This window comes from Papaver somniferum, unplaced genomic scaffold (genome assembly GCF_003573695.1).
Source record: "Papaver somniferum cultivar HN1 unplaced genomic scaffold, ASM357369v1 unplaced-scaffold_117, whole genome shotgun sequence".
NCBI lineage: Eukaryota > Viridiplantae > Streptophyta > Magnoliopsida > Ranunculales > Papaveraceae > Papaver > Papaver somniferum.
Window position 1 is genome coordinate 9,905,040 of NW_020620714.1, and position 20,270 is coordinate 9,925,309.

At 38.6% G+C, this 20,270-nt stretch overlaps 3 protein-coding genes across 3 annotated transcripts; all 3 read right to left on the minus strand.

Annotated features, from left to right (window-relative positions):
- Nucleotides 1–9,908: 9,908 nt before the first annotated feature.
- LOC113329825 (polygalacturonase-like) lies at nucleotides 9,909–11,433 on the minus strand. Its single transcript, XM_026576651.1, has 4 exons — nucleotides 10,987–11,433; nucleotides 10,595–10,884; nucleotides 10,264–10,492; nucleotides 9,909–10,161 (listed from the first exon to the last, which is right to left on the minus strand). The coding sequence occupies exons 1-4, from the start codon at nucleotides 11,431–11,433 to the stop codon at nucleotides 9,940–9,942; spliced, it is 1,188 nt and encodes a 395-aa protein (XP_026432436.1). The 3' UTR covers nucleotides 9,909–9,939.
- A 3,225-nt stretch (nucleotides 11,434–14,658) lies between these two features.
- On the minus strand, nucleotides 14,659–15,833 carry LOC113329826 (polygalacturonase-like). The gene is made up of 4 exons (XM_026576652.1): nucleotides 15,777–15,833; nucleotides 15,348–15,637; nucleotides 15,026–15,254; nucleotides 14,659–14,912 (listed from the first exon to the last, which is right to left on the minus strand). Exons 1-4 carry the CDS (start codon nucleotides 15,831–15,833, stop codon nucleotides 14,694–14,696), a joined length of 795 nt encoding a protein of 264 aa, XP_026432437.1. The 3' UTR covers nucleotides 14,659–14,693.
- A 1,866-nt stretch (nucleotides 15,834–17,699) lies between these two features.
- On the minus strand, nucleotides 17,700–19,174 carry LOC113329827 (polygalacturonase-like). Its single transcript, XM_026576653.1, has 4 exons — nucleotides 18,722–19,174; nucleotides 18,331–18,620; nucleotides 18,010–18,241; nucleotides 17,700–17,918 (listed from the first exon to the last, which is right to left on the minus strand). Exons 1-4 carry the CDS (start codon nucleotides 19,172–19,174, stop codon nucleotides 17,700–17,702), a joined length of 1,194 nt encoding a protein of 397 aa, XP_026432438.1.
- Nucleotides 19,175–20,270: the final 1,096 nt, after the last annotated feature.

The window sequence follows — 20,270 nt, forward strand, 5'->3', positions numbered from 1 at the left end:
CATCTTATCAAATCCATGGTGAGGACACTGGGATAGGAGATCATTGAATCTCTCTAGGAACCTATAAAGAGACTCTCCCTCTTGTTGCATACTAGCACTAATTTTCTGCCTAACAGACGCAGTTTTATGCTTAGGATAGAATTTCATATAGAAAGCAGCAATAAGTTCCTGCCATGTTTCAATGGATTCAGATGGTAGGTTGTTCATCCAGGTCTTGCTTTATATCTTAAGGAAAAGGGAAACATCTTAAGTTTAAAGACTTCATCAGCAAAGTCTTTTATTCTAATTGTCCCACAAATTTCCTCAAAGTCCCTAATATGAAAATAAGGGTTCTCATCATCTTTCCCTAAGAATATAGGGATCATCTGAAGAATACTAGGTTTTATCTCGAAATTAGCCGTAGTGGCTGGCAATTTAATGCACGAAGCTCGGGTGGACCTAGTTGGGAACATGTAATCTTTCAAAGTTGCCATTGTTGGCACAACTGAAGTACTAAGGGTATTTTCCTCACGAAGAGACAGATTCTCAAAACTGAAGTTTCCAAAAACAGGGCTCTCAAAAGAAGAGTCTTCGAGCTCCCCGCCTTCACAAGAAGAACTACTAGGTTTATCACTAATCAAACGACCTAGGGTGTTTCTTTTCCAAGCCCGATCTTTAATAACCTTGGGCATACACTAGAAAAACAAAAGAAAAAGAAAGAAATCCTAAAAGGAAGGGAAATTCTATGCAAACAGTTGATATTTAAACTACCTTTCCGTAGGGTTTTTAAAAAAAAGAGTCCCAAAGTCCACAGTCCAAAATCCGAAAATAAAGTCCAGAAGAAAAAGATAATCTAAAAGAAATTCTAAAAATAAATAAATATTGTCTCTCTCTCTCTCTTTTCTTTTTTAATTAATTTTTTATTCTCTTTTTTTTTTCGCTCCTTTCGCTTTGCTTTTACTCCAAATCTTTAAGTATTCACCAAAATCTTTGGCAAATTTTTCTTTCGCTCCAAATTCCAAAATCTGTAAGGAAAAGGCAAAAAGCCAGAAACGTAAAGAAGAACAAATAAAATAAAAACGAAAAACAAATAAAAACCTAAAAAAAAAAAAATTTAAAAACTCTAGTCTAAAAGACAAGTCCGCGTCGGCGGTGCCAAAAATTGATGTGATTTCAAATTGAGTTGTAGTAAGAAGTTCGTTGAGACTTGTGAAAGCAATCGATTTTAGACTTAATTTTAAAGCAAAGAAAATAAAGCAAATAAATGTTGATAGGTTGTGAAAATTATGGAGAGGCTGGAGCTAGGATTTCACCATTCATCAATACTTATGTGGTTTTAAATTAATTTATATCATGCAATTTAAACAATTGATTCGATTCTAATGCCAAAAAATCAGATTCCCAAAATATCAAATGTTAGTCACAAGTATAACGCATCAAGAGTCTAAAACTAAGCATGCATCATTAAGAGAAAACACATTTGATTAATAAGAATCATTTAATTTATTTTTTTATCAATTCCATTAATCATATAAAAATATTGTATAAATTTATAAAATAAATATTACCACATAATTCTTGATAGAAAGGCTTCCTCCGTCGCCCCAAGAATTGGCTTTAGCTCATCATTAGGAAAAGACGCTCAAAAGTTGATTTTATTGCTCAAATGGTGTTTACAAATGATGGAATGGAAGAAACAATGATCACCGGGTTTGTAACAGTTATATGTGTACAAACAGAAAAGAACAATAGAAGTGTACTGTTGCTGATTCTCGACCCACGGGTGTGTGTCGTTTCCACTGTTGAAAAACGACTGTCTTGGATTGTCTGTTCTTCGTGTTCTTCAGATGAGCAGCAGCAGAAAAATATTTCTGGAATTTGATTTTCTCGACTCTGTGATGCTCTATAATCTCCCAAACTCTCCGTAACGCCTCTAAGACATCTCAGGAACCTTTTTATACCTCTCGCGCACAATAAATATCCTCCATAACTCCAAATAATTGTCCATTAGTCGGCAGTAAAGAGAAAATAATATTCGGATATTTTCTTCCCTAAATTAACAATTCACGCGCTAAAATGATGTATAAACACTCCAAACATGATCGTACACGATGTAGGATTGATTCAACACGCCTCAGACACATATAATATTTCCTTCATGGTCCAAATAACACTTTTTGAGCAACTTTTTTCACACAAGTGTATTTCTCCAAAAACACCTACACAAACATAAAAACACCATAATAAGTTGAAAATCAAGCACTAGCAATAGAGATACTGAGGACAATTCAGACACAAAAATGTGTCTATCATGTACTTCATCGTCTCCCGCTCCTGGGAACATAGCCATAAGGTCAGCTATTGCTTGTCCTCTTACGGCGTTTGGCCGCTGGTTTGAGGTCGAGTTCCGAAAATTGAAGTATCCATCAGGCGGTTCTCCCTGTAAGGACCGTCTTTGAAGCTAAGTACGATATCGGGTTTGTTGCTTCCACCACAATGGTTTCGTGTGTTAAGAGATAGGGGCGCAGTTTTTGGGTAGCGTATATGAAGGCTAAACACGCTTTCTCTATACTCGGATATCTTAGTTCCGCATCGCGAAAGACCCGACTCACGTAATAGATGAGTGATAGTTCAGTCCCCCCCATATCTTGCGACAGAACTGCACCGATCGTCGAGCGGGTAAAAGATGTGTAAAGGTAAAGAAGGACCCCGCATATAGGAGGTCTAAGGATCTTGGGGCTAACAAGACCTTGATTCAGCTTTTCAAATGCCGCGCATTGCGTTTCTCCCCACTCGAAGGGTACACCTTTTTTCAGCAACGGAAGGAATGAAGTCATCAGCTGTGCTAAACCAGGTACGAAGCGGCATATGTACGATATTTGTCCTATAAAAGATTGCAGGTCTCTGGTGTTTTCTGGTGGCGTCATTGTTGCGATTGCTTCAATCTTGCTTAGATCCACTTTAATTCCTTCGTTGGTCACTACAAAGCCCAAGAATTTCCCGGATGTGACCCCAAAAGCGTACTTGAGAGGGTTCATTTTGAGTTTGAACTTATGCTCCTTTCGAAGGTCGTCGTTAGGTGAGAGATGTGGTCCTCCACCTCCTGTGTCTTGACTACGATGTCATCAACGTATACTTCTATTATTTGATGCAGCAGATCTTGAAATATGGAAGTCATGTCGCGCTGGTATGTGGCGCCAACGTTCTTCAACCCAAATGGCATTACTACGTAATAGAAGTTGCCATATAGGTTTTGGAAGGAGGTCTTATTTGCATCCATTGGGTCCATCTTCACTTGCGTCCAATGCCATGTCAATGTTCGGCAATGGGTAGTGGTCTTTCGGGCAAGCGCGATTTAAATCTCTATAATCCACACAACACCTGACTTTTCCATTTTTCTTAGTTACCGTTACGATGTTAGCCTACCAAGTGGGGTGTTTTATCGTCTTTATGAACTTGGCTTTGAGAAGCCGTTCTACTTCCTCCTTTATTGCGAGGGCGGTTGCTCTAGGAAACATGCGACTTCTTTTCTTCACAAGCTTGAACTCAGTCGATACCCCCAGATTATGCATCACGAGATTGCTATCTAAACCCGACATTTCATCATAGTCGTAGGCAAAGACATCCTTGTATTATTTGAGTAGCGTGATCAATGCTTCTCTCTCCTCTTGATCCAGACTTTTGCTTATCATGATGGGACGCTTGTCTTCTTGTGTTCCTATGTTAATTTCCTCCATCTCATCCACAGTGAGGTTCTCTGGTGTTCTTTATTCGTCAGTCTTTATAGTGACGCTTGCTAACTGATCGCATAATTCTTGGTCATCAATCGTGATGTACGGAATTTCGGCCAGGTTTTGGTTTGCGTCTTCAACGGGAATATCTGCTTCACTCATTAACTCGTCAGCATGGTTTTGCTCACTCGCGGGTATTCTCTCGGTTCATTTCTATAACCGGTATACATGCCCTCAGTTAGGACTGGAGAAGCATTGGAAACTAGGTTCTTCGCCATGCTTTCTCTTCCTTTCTATTGGGAACACCATCCTTGATGGGCTGAATACAGATTTGGTTTATTCCACTTTCTCAACTTATTCTCACTTTGGCAGTGGGGTGAGTTGGACCTCAGGAAATTCATCCTCCTTTCTCGTCTCATTATAGAAAACCGCATCCGCCATGTATGCTTCATCCAGGTTGAAAGGGTTTCTCGTGGCGGGGATTCGGTACTGCTTGCCTCCTATGTTGGTTTTTACGCATTGATGGTATGTTGACGCAACCACCTTCTAATTGAGTAGCCAGCCTCGCCCGAGTAGTACGCGGAAGGTGGTATCATCTTCTAGAACATAAAAAGGCGTGGTCCCTCGGATATGACCGACCTTCATTGCTAAGTTAACGATTCCAATAGATGTTTGGGCATGTCCTCCAAATACCTTCACCGTGGTGACTCGCATTCTTACTGCGGACCTTGGTATGCCTAAAATATCGAGCGTTTGCGTCGAAATTAAATTTAAGGACGCGCCCACATCAATAAAAGCCCTCTTTAACGGCTATCTGTTGATGTAAACAGTGAGATATAGTGGTCGGAGGTGCTCTCCCGGGTAGCAGATATCCTCGTTGGTGAAATCGATTGCTTCCTTGGGGAGGATACCGCAGGGACTTCCTACTGCTATGGCTTTAGACGCTTCCTTGATTTGATCCTCACTAAAACCGAGTGAGTCGAAGAATTGTTGGGCCAGCACCGTCTTAGCGAATTGATGAGCCACGCCATCTGTGTTAGCGAAAGCGGGGTTTTCCGCATCCAACTCACATGCTTCCTCGTCTTCAATCCAGGGTCTCCAAACATCCCCGCTTTGGTCATGAGACAACATCATCACATTATGTTGGGTTAATTTTCTATCCTCCGCCTTGTCCATTTCGATTTCCCGTATTTCCAGCTTCTTCTGAAACATCCTCCGCAGGTTAAAGCAGTCAACTGTAGGGTGTTGTATCCTTCGATGGAAGTGACAATAGAGCACATCACTTTTATCGAGGGTGCTAGGATCCACCTTTGTTGGAGGAAATTGTGTTTCCTTTTTTTTTCTATCCATTGTTCTAGCAGTCCAACAATCTGTTCCTTACTGCAAGGAAGAGGTGTTGGAAGTTCTTGTGCTCCCCAGCCCTCGCGAGTATTGTTTGGGCGAGTATTTCTTGGCGCGGTTGATATGATATTAACTGAATTCTGCCAAACATAGTCCGAGCTTGGTTCTTCAACACAGTCGGAGATCCTTGCCGCTGCCTCCTCCAAATCTACGAACGTTGGGAAGCGGAAGTTCACCAGATTCTTTTTGAAGGATGGGGTCATTCCTCGAACGCAAATTTCTACTAAAGATTCCTCTTTAACATCCTCATGGCAATCGAGAGTGATAAGGCGGAACCGAGCGATGTACTTTCCTATCTCTTCACCTATGCGCTGATTTCACTTTCTCAAGTCTATGGTTATGATCTTCCTTTTTGCCGAATAAAAATTCCCGAGGAAAAGTGTCGACATGGAGGACCATGAATGTACGCTTCCTGGCTTGAGGTTGTCATACCGGGTGAATTCCGTATCAGTCAATGACTTCAGAAACTCTCTCAGACATAGCTTTCCATATGCCGCGAGATCAGTCATTGTAGACATGAATCGACTTAGGTGCTCTCTCGCGTTACCTTGTCCATTGTAGACTTTGAATTTTCGTGAATTACAATCCTCCGGGTACTGGTATTTTATGATTTCCGAGGAGTAAGGGCTCGCCGTGAAGTTGTAATTGTCTTGCTTCACAATTCTGTAATTCGCTTCTAGGTATCTTGCAATCTCCTTTTGCGTCATAGCCATTGGTTCGTCTTCTACTTCTTCTTCCGCGCCTTATGTTGTTTCTTTGACGTTTTTTTCGATGCTGGCCATTTTCATGAGTTTTTTCAGTTCTCGCTCTCTTCGTACATGCTCTTCCAAATCTTTTTGCATCTCCTCGAGGGAGGGCTGAGTGGGTGATGCTTCCTCCCTCTCGTGTTGTTTATCTCCTTCGCATGAAGCACTTGATTTCTTCGCTTGCGTAATCGGGTCTGTCACTATACCAACTTTCTCTTCTTCTGGGTTCAGCATGGATGTGCTCGGGTTTCCGGCTGCGCCTGAGTTAGCTCCTTCTGTATGGCTCATTGTGAACTAGGCACGAGCCTCCGGGTGTGGTCGCCAAATGTTAGTACTCAAATTTCGGTTTAGGTCCTACCCGTCCTAGCTATTACACATGACCTCACAATACCTAATAATAGTAAGAGAGAGAGTTCCCTTTCCATTGTACCTTGTCCTTTCTTATATAAGCTTTTCTAAAAACCCCTCTTTTTATGACATCATGCCACATGTCCTAAACCTTCTTAATTACCACTAATGCCATTCCTTAACATAACCTCTCCCTTCTTTGTTGATTCCTCCTTTGTCCTTCCATCCTTTATGGGTATCTTTTATGTGGGCTTGGGCTTAGTCCCTAAGTGATTAAATATTTAATGTGGGTTTGTAGTAATAAAGGTTCGAACTCTAAGATTTGTGAAGGTGAAGGATTTTTAGATTTATAAAATTTATATACAAAAATATTGACAAATTGGTAGAGAGTTACTGGGACTAAAGATTCGGCCATTTTTCATTTTCAAGTGGTTCAGAATTTAATTCTAGGCGATTATACTTCAAAACAAAACAAATATTAACTCTAGTTTATTGCCAAGATAGATTTTATAAAATATTACTTGTATTTCTTATGCATGGAATATCAAAAATCCCTAGGACTAAGCATACTCCATCAAATGAAATCACAAGTAATTAATTTAAAATCTTATTTCAATTAAAATTGGTGCAAAAAGTAAATAAAGAATTAATTTAAATTACCACATGGATGAAACACGGTCTCCTCCGTCGTCCCAGTGTTGGGTTTAGCTCATCATGGTGAAAAACCTCTCAAAATATTTCATTGATGCTCAAAAGTGTTTTACAATGAAGAGAAAGATAAGTAAATGTTCTAAAACAGGATTTTGCGACCCACAGAAGGCGTCCAAGATAAACGACAGAGCTGAAGTGCTGTTGTCGCTGAAACGCTACGACCCACGCCTGTGAGTCTCTTTCACTGTTGATAAACGACTGCTTCCGCTAGTCCGTTCTTCGCGTTCTTGGTGTTCTTCATCAGCAGCAGCAGCAGAAACATAGTTTGATCAACTCTTGATTTCTGCGTCTGTGGCTCTCCTATCTTCTCCCAACTCTCGACAGCCTCTCTGTAGCACATTAGGAACATATTTATACGTAATTGAACCATTGAATCTCCTCCATTAATCCAAAAAATCTTCCCATTACTCGGCAGTGAATGAAAATATTCCCGATATTTTTTTCTTTAATTCTCTGATTTGTTACGGATTGTTCCATGTTTTATCTCTTCTCACGCGTCATCCTTGAGCTGTAGGGATTGTTTCCAGCCAATAAAATCAACCCATGCACGTCTCTTCCATCCAAGAATTCCAAGAATAGAATATTTTTCTTATTTTAGAATATCTTCCCTGATTTGATTACCACCGGTTATCTAACAAATTTTGACCGAATCCAACACCCATACCAGCTCTATCTAGGCCCTAGGAACAAACCCATTTAATTTGGGCCATTGAATCTTCTTTAATCCCGTCCAAACTTCCAACCCTAAATCTGCCAGTTGATAACAATTTTTTCCCGCAAATTTTGTTTTTTTGAATTTGGGAAGAAGATGTCCTCCCCCTAACCAGAACTTGGGTCCGAATAGCAGCTGCCTTGGGGTGACCTGGGGGTGCCCCTTAGTAATTAGGTTACCCCTTATCCAAAAGCGAGAGTCCGAACAACACTTGTCCTCCGGGTGACAAAATCAACTTTTCGAGCAGAATTTTCCAAAAATGTTTATTTCCAAAAAATACCTACAAATACATAAAATAACAAAATTAGTACAAAATCGAGTGCCAACAATATATAGTATTGAGATCAAATTAGACACAAAAATGTGTCTATCACTAAGTCCTTATTTCTTGACCCAAGTTTATCCCTACTCTTTTGAGCATGCCCAACCCACTAAGGGATGTTATTTTTCATGTATCAACAATGATCTTAATGAAAATATCTTCACATATGAGCTATGCAGTAGTCTACCATTGATCTTTGAGTAGTAGGTACAAGTACATGCATTTGCTAGCATCTTGTTCATCAATGGGTAGTTGCTAAGATGATGGTTGGTGACCTAATGTGCTAGGGATAGTTGTTGCTGTGCAACGCATACTATCCATCTGTTATGGCAATGCAGCTTTAGTGGTGAAATTTGGAAATGGATATGCTCTTTGTTTCAATTATCTCAGCCAATGTCCTTCAATGATATTTGGAAGTGTGCAAATAACAAAAGTCTTATGGTCAAGCAGGTATGGTTGATTGCATCCTGTAATATTCTCAAGGAATTGTGGTTCCAGAAAAACAAGAGATACTTTGAAGAAATTAAACCCAATATTAACAGCTTTAAATGCAGAATCATGAAATTAATAAATGAAGGAGGTCTGAGAATAACAGGAAACAATTGGAATCAAAATTATGACTTGAGTATCATTGCAGTGTTCAATTTGAAGAAATTATGACTTGAACCATTTTTACAATGAAATTATCATTCTTCAGTCATTAAAATTTCCAAAACCCGATGGCAATGTAATTTAAACTATGCTGAATTTTGTCAACTATTATAATTATTTCCGGGTAATACCAAGTAAAACTATTACAGCATCAATTCCTTTTTAAGAATTCTTAGACGTCCAATTCAGAACCAACAAAACAATCATATCAAGATCAAATTTGTAATAAAACTTGATGTATTACCACAAAAATAAAAGTAAAAATAAATACATTATGAATCCAAAAAGAGAACACAGATACTCAAAAAAGTAGTTTCAGATCAAATAGACATTGTTGCAGAAGTCCTACATGATAAAATTACTGAAATAGAGACACAGAACCATTGACCTGTAATTGAATCTTTAGAAACTCAAACATTTTCACTGAACCCAATTTCTGACTCACTTCACGATAAAATAAAACAAGAAGAGTGACTATTTTCAGGCGCCGGCCGCTGTGGTGGGTTCCTCGGATCCTACTCGAAATACAGAGAGACAATCAGTCGATGTTGCTCTATACGTTGCACCACCTTCTGGTTCCTAATATCCTCTTATTCTTGTCTAGCTAGTCTTAGAAGATCCCGCACGCATAAAATGCTGTTACCATTTTAGCTAGGCTGGTGAAAACGTTTCCGACCTTATTTCCCAGAGGAGAAATCATAGTGCAGGTTGATACTTCTCGTTGTGTGAGGATTATCCCAATCATCCATTTCGTAACAGAGATTGAAAATCAAAATGAAAAGAGGTTTTAGATCACAGAGATTCAGAGAGAGACGATGACGGCAAGTTTTTGTTTAGTTCAGTGAAAGTGAGAGATAAAAGAGATCTGCAGAAGGAGTTGTAATTTATATGTAAACTCCCAAATCCAAAACCCTAATGTGTGCCCTTATCCCCAATTCCTACATTATCTAAAACCCAACTTATTCGAGTCAAACAGTTCACTGACTCGCACCAAGTCAGATTTAGACCCCGGTCATGAGAAAAACAAAAACAAAAACAAATTTGGTGTTAGCCTGTCATTTAATATTGAATAGGGGAAAAACTCAAACGCCAATACGAAAATTACCTAAATTTATCAATTAAAAATGGCAAATTCTTTTGCTAACTCATACTCAACATTATGCTAGCAGGTCAGCTTACCATACAAAATACAACACAACTAGTAGAATCTTTTGCTAACTCATACTCAGCATCATTGCTAGCAGGTCAGCTAATCATATGCAATACAACACAACTAGTACAGGAGAAATTAAAATCAATAGGTTGAGTAAAAGTTCTAGCAAGACCCAATGAGAACTTTTAGTAGAAACAGCTTTGTGGAGCGACTTGTCCTTGTGATGTTCCAGTGGCACTAGAACAAAAGGACTTTGCAGGTTGCTTTGAATAAGTAAGTTTAACATTTGATAATTTGATTCCACTGCACGGAGTAGTGGCACTGCAATGGAATCTAACGGCAATTGGTGTTGCGGATGTTCCACGTATATTTTGGTATGTCACTCCGCTAATCTTAACCCCAGAATTCTAATTGATGAGACACATACAAATGCAAAAAAATAAGAATTAAAAATTGCTGCATAAGTTGGAAACGAACAATTCACGCTAAGCAACTAGATTAGTTCTTACTTGTTTAGAGCAGCCTTTGGTACCGGGGCAATATATTTGATCAATAATGATAGGATTTCGAACATTATTCATAACGATGTTTTGATAAAGAACGTTCTTTACGAAACTGTTACTTGGTTTCGGCCATGTTTTGATCCGTAATCCATTATCTGATCCAGTGAAGGTTACATCCTTTACTGTAATGCCTTCCACCCCTGCTTCATTCGGATTCCTGGCCAAACTTCCAATACTGCATATTCAATCACACATGAATCCGCTTGAGTTAAAATTATCAAGCATGTCTCTGTACTTTAATGCATTATATGAATTATGAAGTCTAATATAAACGTACCTAATGCCATGTCCAGGTCCACATCCGACGCGTTGCACCATTAGATTTTTGGTCCCTGGACCAATCGCAATACAATCATCTCCTGTTCTGATGCTTGAATCCACAATTGTAACAGCAGTTGATGATTGTATATCTATGCCGTCTGTGTTAGGGCTTTGATCAGGTGCAATAAGCGTCACACGTCTAACCCTCAAATTATTGCAACCATTGACAGACATATGAGCACGTTGGCTATCAACTGATATCAAACCGTTGACTATGCCATTTTTAACACTGCTTAGTGACAACGACTGCATTTATAAACATCAAAAAGTCATGTAATTTGGCAGGATTATCGGGAATTATATGCGAATATATAGCGTCAAAGGTAACTAAAACAACCAAATACATACCGTAGCACCTTGGGGGCAATTTGCACCATATCTCCTACAATTCCACAAATGAGATCCTCGTGCATCTAATATCCCACCGTTGATGGTTAAACCGTCAATACCCTGGAACAAAATCCAACTCCCAGAATTCCCGATAAACCAAAAATCCGTAGGCGCCTGAATCCTCCCATCAACTTGAACTGTAACTCTTTTACTTCTACAAGGACCACTAAAAGCTGTTTTCTTGAGTAAATAAGTTCCTCGAGGTATCCACATGGTCGCCGGTTTCTCAGAACTACATGCTAAAGACCATGCTTGTAGAAAGGGTTTTGTTGAATCTGTTCCATCTGTTTTTGCTCCAAATGCTGCAACATTATATGTACCTGCATTAGTTGATGGCAGAAACGTGATGAGGAAGAGAAGTATGATTAGTGTAAGAGAATATAAGATGATGAATAACCTATCCATTTTGGTGAGTATAATCTAGAGAAAGAGAGATATAAACAAAACTTATGATTTGTGAATGTTAGTAGAAGACATTTGAGTGTACTTATAGAGTTGGGTTTTCATTCATGGAGTGTACGTAATGGTTGATGAGAAGTGAAAAGACTCAAGCGGCCGGCCAACATGGAACCCATAATTTAAGCACTAATCAGCGTTTACTTCCAGTACATTTACTAAATAGTAGTACTGTTACATACATACGTCTTGCTCGAGAAAAATTTGCACCGACAAGTTAGATAATGTAAATACAAGTCCAAGGAAATCAAATTAAATCCATGATAAAGTGCAGATGCATTTTGGTATATCGTATTAGGTGGACACACTAATCACTTTTTGAACAGAAAATTTAGCAGGGTGCATGTAAATATCATCAGAAAAATGAAAGGTCAAAAACATACCATATCAGCTCGCCTACAATCGACAAGCAAGTGAGCATGTTTTCTATCATTTGTTTTGAAGATAACAATATTAACAATTAACGTTAGGCATGATGTGCACGCATCTGATACGCAAGAAACTATGATCTTTTGCTTTTCTTTCGTCTTAGCAATGTTTCATTTACGTAAGCTCAATGGACATCCATTTGTAATGCAGCAATTATGGTCATTATTCCGGGGATGCCAACAAAGACTTTTAACAATATCATTTCAAAATAATTTAAATAGTAGTAATATATGTAGACAAATTGAAAGATCTACGTTGTGTTTGGATGTCAAAGGTGATAAGTCCACGTAGTTGTAATATACATGTACATGACGTCCCAAGAATATAAGTGGAGGACACGTTTGTAGTTCGATCAGATTACATAAGATCCTCAATTACGTGCAGAAATATTATCATAAGAAGAAGAGAGAAGTGGGATTTCAATGGAATGTTTAACTGGAATTCGTTAATATGTCTATTCCTATTTGATGAGAATTAGTCTTTCCTATTTGGTTTCGTTGAGTTACAGTTCTACTTTTTTATGGCCAATTTGACAGGAGAATTGGCCCAATGACTGTGTGATGAGTCTAAATGACCATCAATATTCCGGTTCTGCATCTTACCCTCACGTAAACCAAGCCTTTACATATTTACAGCAGAGAATACTTAATTTGTAGGACACAAGCATATATATTTACTTTAGAAAATCCTGGTTTGGAAAATGTGAACAAAGTTTTGCATCTACCCTCACGTAAACTTAACTAAAATAGTTTTGGATTAAGTTCCGAACACATGATCAACATGTAATGAGTTTTGGTGTGGCCGCGCTGTGACGGTGGCTAAGGCGGTTGCAAAGATCAAGGAGGAGGTTAAAGTTGTACCGGCATGTATTGGAAGATATGAACCACATTTCATCCATTCACTTAATTTAGACAAGTTTTTTTTGCTAGTGGAAAGGGTTTTAGCTAGGGGTGTCAATGGATCCCGGTCCTCTCGGGTATTACTAGATCGGACCCGGACCCTCCTTATAAATTCCGGGTCTGTTTCCTAAATTTGTGGATCCAGAACCGGACCCGTTCAAAAACACGGATACCCGTCGGGTCCGGGTACTTATTGGGTATTAAGAAAACTATAAAAAACACCTCAAAAATTTAATATCTTTCGTCTTTTGGTTTGGATCTAAATTATTTTTATAAAAAATTATAATTATTTCTTTATTAATGTACTAAATAAAGATTAAGTGTAAGAAAAAAATGAAAAAAAATAATCAAAGAGAAAACTAACAAAATACTTATAATTTTGTTAAAAACATGAATAAAAGAATGAATAACCGGGTACCCGATACCCATGGATACCCAACGAATATTACCCGTTTGGATCCGTTTATATTCGGTCCAATCGAGTAATCACCCGCCAGATCCTAAGTTGTTAATGGGTCCAACTTTAGGATCCGGAACCGGACCCAAATCTACCAGTTTCGGGTAATGGGTACTCCTTGATAGCTCTAGTTTTAGCAAATATCTACAATATATCCAATGATTTGCGACTTACGCGCACACTGGACAGCGTTTTGGGCTTTGACGTGGTTGGATGTAAAGTGCTACTTTGGGCTTTTGCAGTACTGGTTATGACTTGTGAGAGTCCTTTTTTTTTTTGAAACGTGTTTTTCGAGGCATACTTAGATTTTTTGAGGTATACATTTACCTAAGCTCGGCTGATAACTTGAGTATGCCTCAAAACAGGTCTCTCTTTTTGTGGTGTATTGTTGGTCGGTCCACCTCTGGTAGTACTGAAGTTGTGATCAGACTACGCAGCAAGGTTGCAAAGTTAACGTTTAAATTTCCGGAAACACTAATGCCGATCCTAATTTATTGTTCACCGTTTCGCAAAGGACTTGTCCTTCTAAAATTCTAGGATTTTAAGTTGGAGTATAAATTTATACATACCGTAAAAATCACCAGATTATATTCTAGAACCGACATCCCATCTTCTTTCCCTAAACTTGAAACCCTCGTTCAAAAATCTGCTGATACCATCGTGAGAGATATGGAAAGCGTAATGGAATCTGAAAGTCCAGTTTCTGATGAGGTTATCAATGAGGAGCAGCAACTAATTGCAGGTGTAACTGCTGTTAACTTGAATCCAAAGACGATTACAGCTTCGAGTGTCAACGCAGCGGAAGATGTGGATATGAAGTTGTACCTGGATAAGAAGAGTGAGCGGCTGAAGAGTCGGGCAACTTCGGGTAGGGAGGCTGCCTTGCGTTCAAAAAGACGCCATGAGCTAAAAAAACAACGTAGGTTCGGAAGGAGATTCGAAGGCGTCAGAGAGATATGCATAGTTAGTCATTGGTGGATGTTTGTTTTGATTTCAGTGTAGAATTTCAGATTTCTATCGCCCATACGTGATTTTTTCACGGTGGTATCCCCCAAGACATAAAAAAAATGATGGGGCTCACTGAAAAACAAAAACCCACCCTCTTTTTTTCCTCATAAAGTTTTCTGGGCCGTGAGTGTCGGTGAATTCTCTTATTCAGGATGTGTGTAGCGTTAGTGGTAAAATAATGATTGAATTTTATGGACTTTGATTATTATTTTTTTGGGGTTGTTGTTCTTTGATTTTAGGTGTTGACGAGTTAAAAAGTCAGGTCGTTGAATATGACTTAACGAATCTTACTCAAAAAGAGTTAATTACAGATGACAAGTTTATTTTCCTAACTCATACTTTGTATTATGCTAGTAGGTCAGCTCATCATATGGAAAACATTGGAAGCAAAACAGAATGAGGAAATTGAATTTACACTAGAAACAACTGCCGGGCAGGACTCGTCCTTGAGATGTTCCGGCCGCGCAGAAACAAAAGGCAGAAGCAGGTTTCTTTGAATAAGTGAGGTCAACATTGTATAATTTGATTCCATTGCACGGGTTAGTAGCACTGCAATGTAGATTAACTGCTATTGGTGTTGCTGATGTTCCATATACATTTAGGTACGCCACTCCGCTGATCTTGATTCCAGAATTCTAGTTTTCCAAACAAAAATTTACAGACAAAAATCAGACAAGAACTTCTTTCTGAATGGAAATTTCTAATTAAATACTGATATAAACATAAAGCACTTTTGATCAGTTCTTACCTTATTAGAACAGCCTTTGGTACCGGGGCAATATATCTGATCAATAATGATCGGGTTTCGAACATAATTCATACGGATATTTTGATAAAGAACGTTTTTCACGAAACCGTTACTTGGTCTTGGCCATGTTTTAATCCTTAGTCCATTACCTGATCCAGTGAAAGTTACATCCTTCACTACAATTTCCTCCACTCCTGCTTCATTCGGACTTCTAGCCAAACTTCCGATACTGCGAATTCAACCAGATACCAATGCAGTTAAGATAATCACATGTCTTTGATTGATTTGCAAAATAAATTAATCCTTAAAGGCTTAAACGTACCTGATGCCGTGTCCAGGTCCACAATTTACGCCTTGAATCAATAGCTTCTTGGTTCCAGGACCAATAGCAATACAATCGTCACCTGTCCCGATACTTGAGTCGACAATCGTAACACCAGTTGATGATTGAATATCTATACCGTCTGTGTTGGGGCTCTGAGCAGGCGCAATAAGAACCACCCGCCGAACCCTCATATTAGTGCAACCATTGATAGACATATGAGACCATTGGCTGTCAACTGAGACTATACCATTGACAAAACCATTTTTCACGTTATCTAAGGATAGCGTCTGCATTTACACACATTGAAAAATTACGTAAAATTTGTGCCTGTATTGTCCAAATTCTACAATTGGACTAGCTTATCAGAAATATATGACAATTAAGCTAAACTAGCTAGAGTTAATTGTGATCTACATACAGTCGCACCTTGTGGACAACTTCGACCAGATCGCCTACAATCCCAAAAATGATATCCACGCGCATTTAAGATCCCTCCACCTTTCCCACCATTGATCGTCAAACCGTTGATGCCATGGAACAAAATCCAATTCCGAGAATTCCCAATAACCCAATAATTTCTAGGAGGAGCTTGAATTGTACCATCAATTTGAACCGTAACTCTTTTACTTCTACATGGACCATTAAAAACTACTGAGTTTGACCAAATAAGTTCCTCGAGGTATCCACATTGTTGCTGATTTCTTAGAATTACATGCTAAAGACCACGCACGTAAAAAAGATTTCGTGGAATCCGTTCTACCATTTGGTTTTGCTCCATATTTTACAACATTGTAAGTAGCTGCATTTGTTGATAATGGGAATATGATGACCAGAAGTATGAGATTAAGAGAGAATAAGATGGCTCTCTTAACCATTTTTGGTTCAACCGGAGAGTGTGAACGAAACCAGAGAGATGGAGATAGAGACTTGATGAGTAGTAGTGGTTGTGTGAACGTAAAGGCGGCCGGAATTATTTATACAGTATTTTTTTCTGATTTATGTGTTACAGAAGTCGTACTGTTAAGTGAGAATGTGAACTGCGATAACATGTATCACATGGAGGAGTGCAACTAGGGAGTGATAACAGGCGGGTTAAAAGCCTTAATCCAAGCTTATATCATGGTGGACTAGTGTTACTCTAAGCATGAACAGATATTAGAGATATTGTTTAAATTATCCTGAATTGATACGATTCGTTAGACACCAACTAAAGTTGTAACAAAATATTCAAGAAACCAACAAATTTCGTCATCAGTGACGCAAGGAAGCTAGAATTTGTTGTTTATAAGGTGTAGGTATATATGATAAGTCAACTTGGTTATAAATAATCGCACATGGTTCTCAAAAACTCAAGTACAATGTATGTTAATTTGACAAGTTAACGAATGGTGGAAGTGAATCAATCTACAGTTACTGAGAGAAGTAAACAAAACAACCTTTTAAAGCGATTTGTGGGAGAAGTAAACCCTTTTGACATTGTGTTTTAAGTAAAATGGTGGGTCTTGTCTTGTGCGAATGGGAAGCCCAATTCGCTTTTTTATTTTATGTAAAAGGCGATTTCAGAGGCGTTCATTTTCGGTTTTACTTTTTGAGATCAGTACTATGCACGGTGAATTCCTAGTTCACTTTAGGCGGGGTGTTATGGCTTTGATTAGTTAGTTAGCCATCAGAACTTGGAACCCCATGAATTTGGTTTGTGAGTAATATAGCAGGCAGGGTTAAAACCCATGGCTTAGGGTGTAAACTGCTTGGGGATGGTGTAAAAAAACCTTTCCTTAGATAAGTCAACTTGGTTATATAACTTTAAATGCTTGCACATGGCTTTTCAAGACGATAAGTCCTTCTGATAAGCAACTAAGTGGAATTGATAAAAAATAAATAAAAACTTAGATTCTCAGCTACGGATGCGTCTATAAAAATTTAAGTGTTTATTGACCCTTCAAGGCTTCGTTAGCTGACCTGACCCTAGCTAGTTAGGCAGGCGGCTTGGAGCCAATAAAAGGCAGCGGCCATTGCCTCCATGGTCTTACACCGTCATGTATTTTCCCCAAAATCAATTATGCGCTGGAGGCTAACTGTAAATTTATTACAGTTAACATTCGAATTTATTTATTTTGAATCTACAAATATTTTGGAGAACTTTTGCCAGCAATTAGTATTTTGGTAATCCGCTGATAAGAAAAATCGATCGGTGATATTTTTTGTGGCACCTAAATAAAAACCAATTGGATGTTAATTGAATTTGAAATACAAGTTTCTCTGCTAACTCATACTCGCATTATGCAAGCAGGTCAGCTCATCATATATAAGACACTAGAATTACAACTATGAAACTTAAATAAACTTTTACTAGAAGCAACTTTCGTGTAGGACTTGTCCTTTAGATATTCCGGTAGCGCTGGAGCAAAATGATGTAGCCGGTTTCTTCGAATAAGTGAGCTTAACATGGTATAATTTGATTCCGTTGCATGGGTTAATTGCACTGCAGTGGAGTTTAATGGCAACTGGCGTTGCCGAAGTTCCGCGAACATTTAAGTACGTAACCCCGCTGATCTTGATTCCAGAATGCTAATATAGTTTGAACAGATTAGAAAAATCAGAATAAAAATCATAATCTACTCAGTCAAGTTTTTTAATCAATCACTTGATGAATTATTACCTTCTTAGTACACTGTGAGTTACCACCGGGACAATATATCTGATCAATGATAATAGGATTTCGAACATTATTCATAACGATATTTTGATAAAGAACATTTTTCACAAAACCATTGCTTGGTTTCGGCCATGTTTTAATCCTTAAACCATTGTCTGATCCAGTGAATGTTACATCCTTCACTATGATTCCTTCGACCCCATCTTCATTCCGACTTCTTGCCAAACTTCCAATGCTGCACATTTATGAACGTACAATATTATCATTAATTAAGTCAACATGCACCAATTACTTGAATGAATACTGGTTCCTCTATTGACGTACCTAATGCCATGTCCAGGTCCACATCCTACACGTTGAACCAATACCTTTTTTGTTCCAGGACCAATTGCAATACAATCATCGCCTGTTCTGATGCTCGAATCAATTATTGTAACTCCAGTTGACGATTGTATATCTATTCCGTCAGTGTTGGGGCTTTGATCGGGTGCAATAAGCGTCACCCTTCGAACCATTATATTGTTGCAGCCGTTGATAGCCATATGAGAATATTGGCTGTCGATTGATTTTAATCCACTGATTATGCCATTTCTCACGTTTTGTAATGTTAGCGACTGCCAATACATATAGAAAATTCATGTCAAATAATTGCCGTCGGTATTTATTGAGGAAAAAAAATTCAAAATATTATCTAAAGCTAAGAGGATGTACTTACAACTGCACCATCTGGGCAACTTGCACCGGACCGCCTACAATCCCAAAAGTTAGATCCTCGCCCATCTAAAATACCACCATTGATCGTCAAACCATAGATACCATGAAACAAAATCCAATTCCGATAATTCCCAATAACCCGAAAATTCTTGCTGGGAGGCGCCTGAATTTTGCCATCAATCTGGACAGTGACTCTTTTACTTCTACATGGACCGCCAAAAACTATTGTTTTGACCAAATAAGTTCCTCGAGGTATCCACATTGTCGCTGGTTTCTTAGATTTGCATGCCAATGACCATGCTAGAAGGAAAGGTTTTGTCGAATCCGTTCTCCCATTTGGTTTTGCACCATAATGTAAAACGTTATAAGTGGCTGCACTTGTTGACAGTGGAAATGCAACGATGAAGAGAAGTATGATGAGTTGAAGAGAAAATAGGACGATTAGGTTAGCCATTTTTCGGTAAACTCGAGAGTGTGAAACCAGAGAAAGAGAGAGATAGTTGATTGAATGTCGTACTTGATAGGCTGTTGGAAGTATTTATAATACAGTTATTCTCGTTAGATTCATGAACCAAGAAGTCCTACGGAGGGAAAACTTTTGTGTGAACTGATAAAGGCGGCCGGAAATATTACAGAAGTCGTAGTGTCGTGAATCGAGATGACATATATCACATGGAGGGGTGTTAGCAGGCGGGATAAAGGCCGCAATCCAAGCATATAAACATCGTGGAGTAGTGATTAATTTTACTAAGCTTGAATGAGCCTACTGGGAGAACTGAGGATAGAGATATTGATTATTAAGAAAATGAAAACCACCAAAATTCATCATCAATGACGCAAACAAGCTAGAATTTCTTGTTTATAAGGTGTAGATAGGTAGGAATGATATGTCAACTTGGTTATTATAAGTAACCTCACATGGTTCTCAAAAACTCAAGTGCAGAGAACGTTTGACAAGTTAGTGGATGGTGGAAGTTTTGTAAGTGTGGCGCTGATCCAAGACTGTGAGCCAGCTAGTTAGCTATTAGAACCCCATGAACTTGGTCCACCTACGTCGTTACTTTAAGAAGGTTAATTACATTTTTAGAGGATGCTTTTTCACTTAGTTAAGTCGAAATCCAAAAAAAAGAAAAACAAAGTGGATGGATCTAAAAATCCGACCTCTAGAATAAACAGAAGTAAAACAAGGCACTTTTGAGAGAGGCGAATGCCTTTTGGTTCTGAGTCGACTCTCACGAGAAGATGCTTTTTCTTTGAGGGTTTGAAAGGATAATAATCCCACGTCGCTATAATCCGTTTAATTAATTTAAAATATAATATAGAAGGACCGTTTCACTTATTGTTAATTGGTTTTGAGTTGGATACCCGCAGGTTTTAACATGGTATTTTTGTTAAGCTCAGACCCAGACCTGCGTACACCGGGTGTAGGTCGATTTACTGGCCGAAGTGTTTAACACCCGGGGTGTAGGCCATACTAACCGAGGTGTACCCCCGATTTAGTCACTCACTTGTGCACACTTGTTACCGATTGACTGGTAACTCGCACGAAG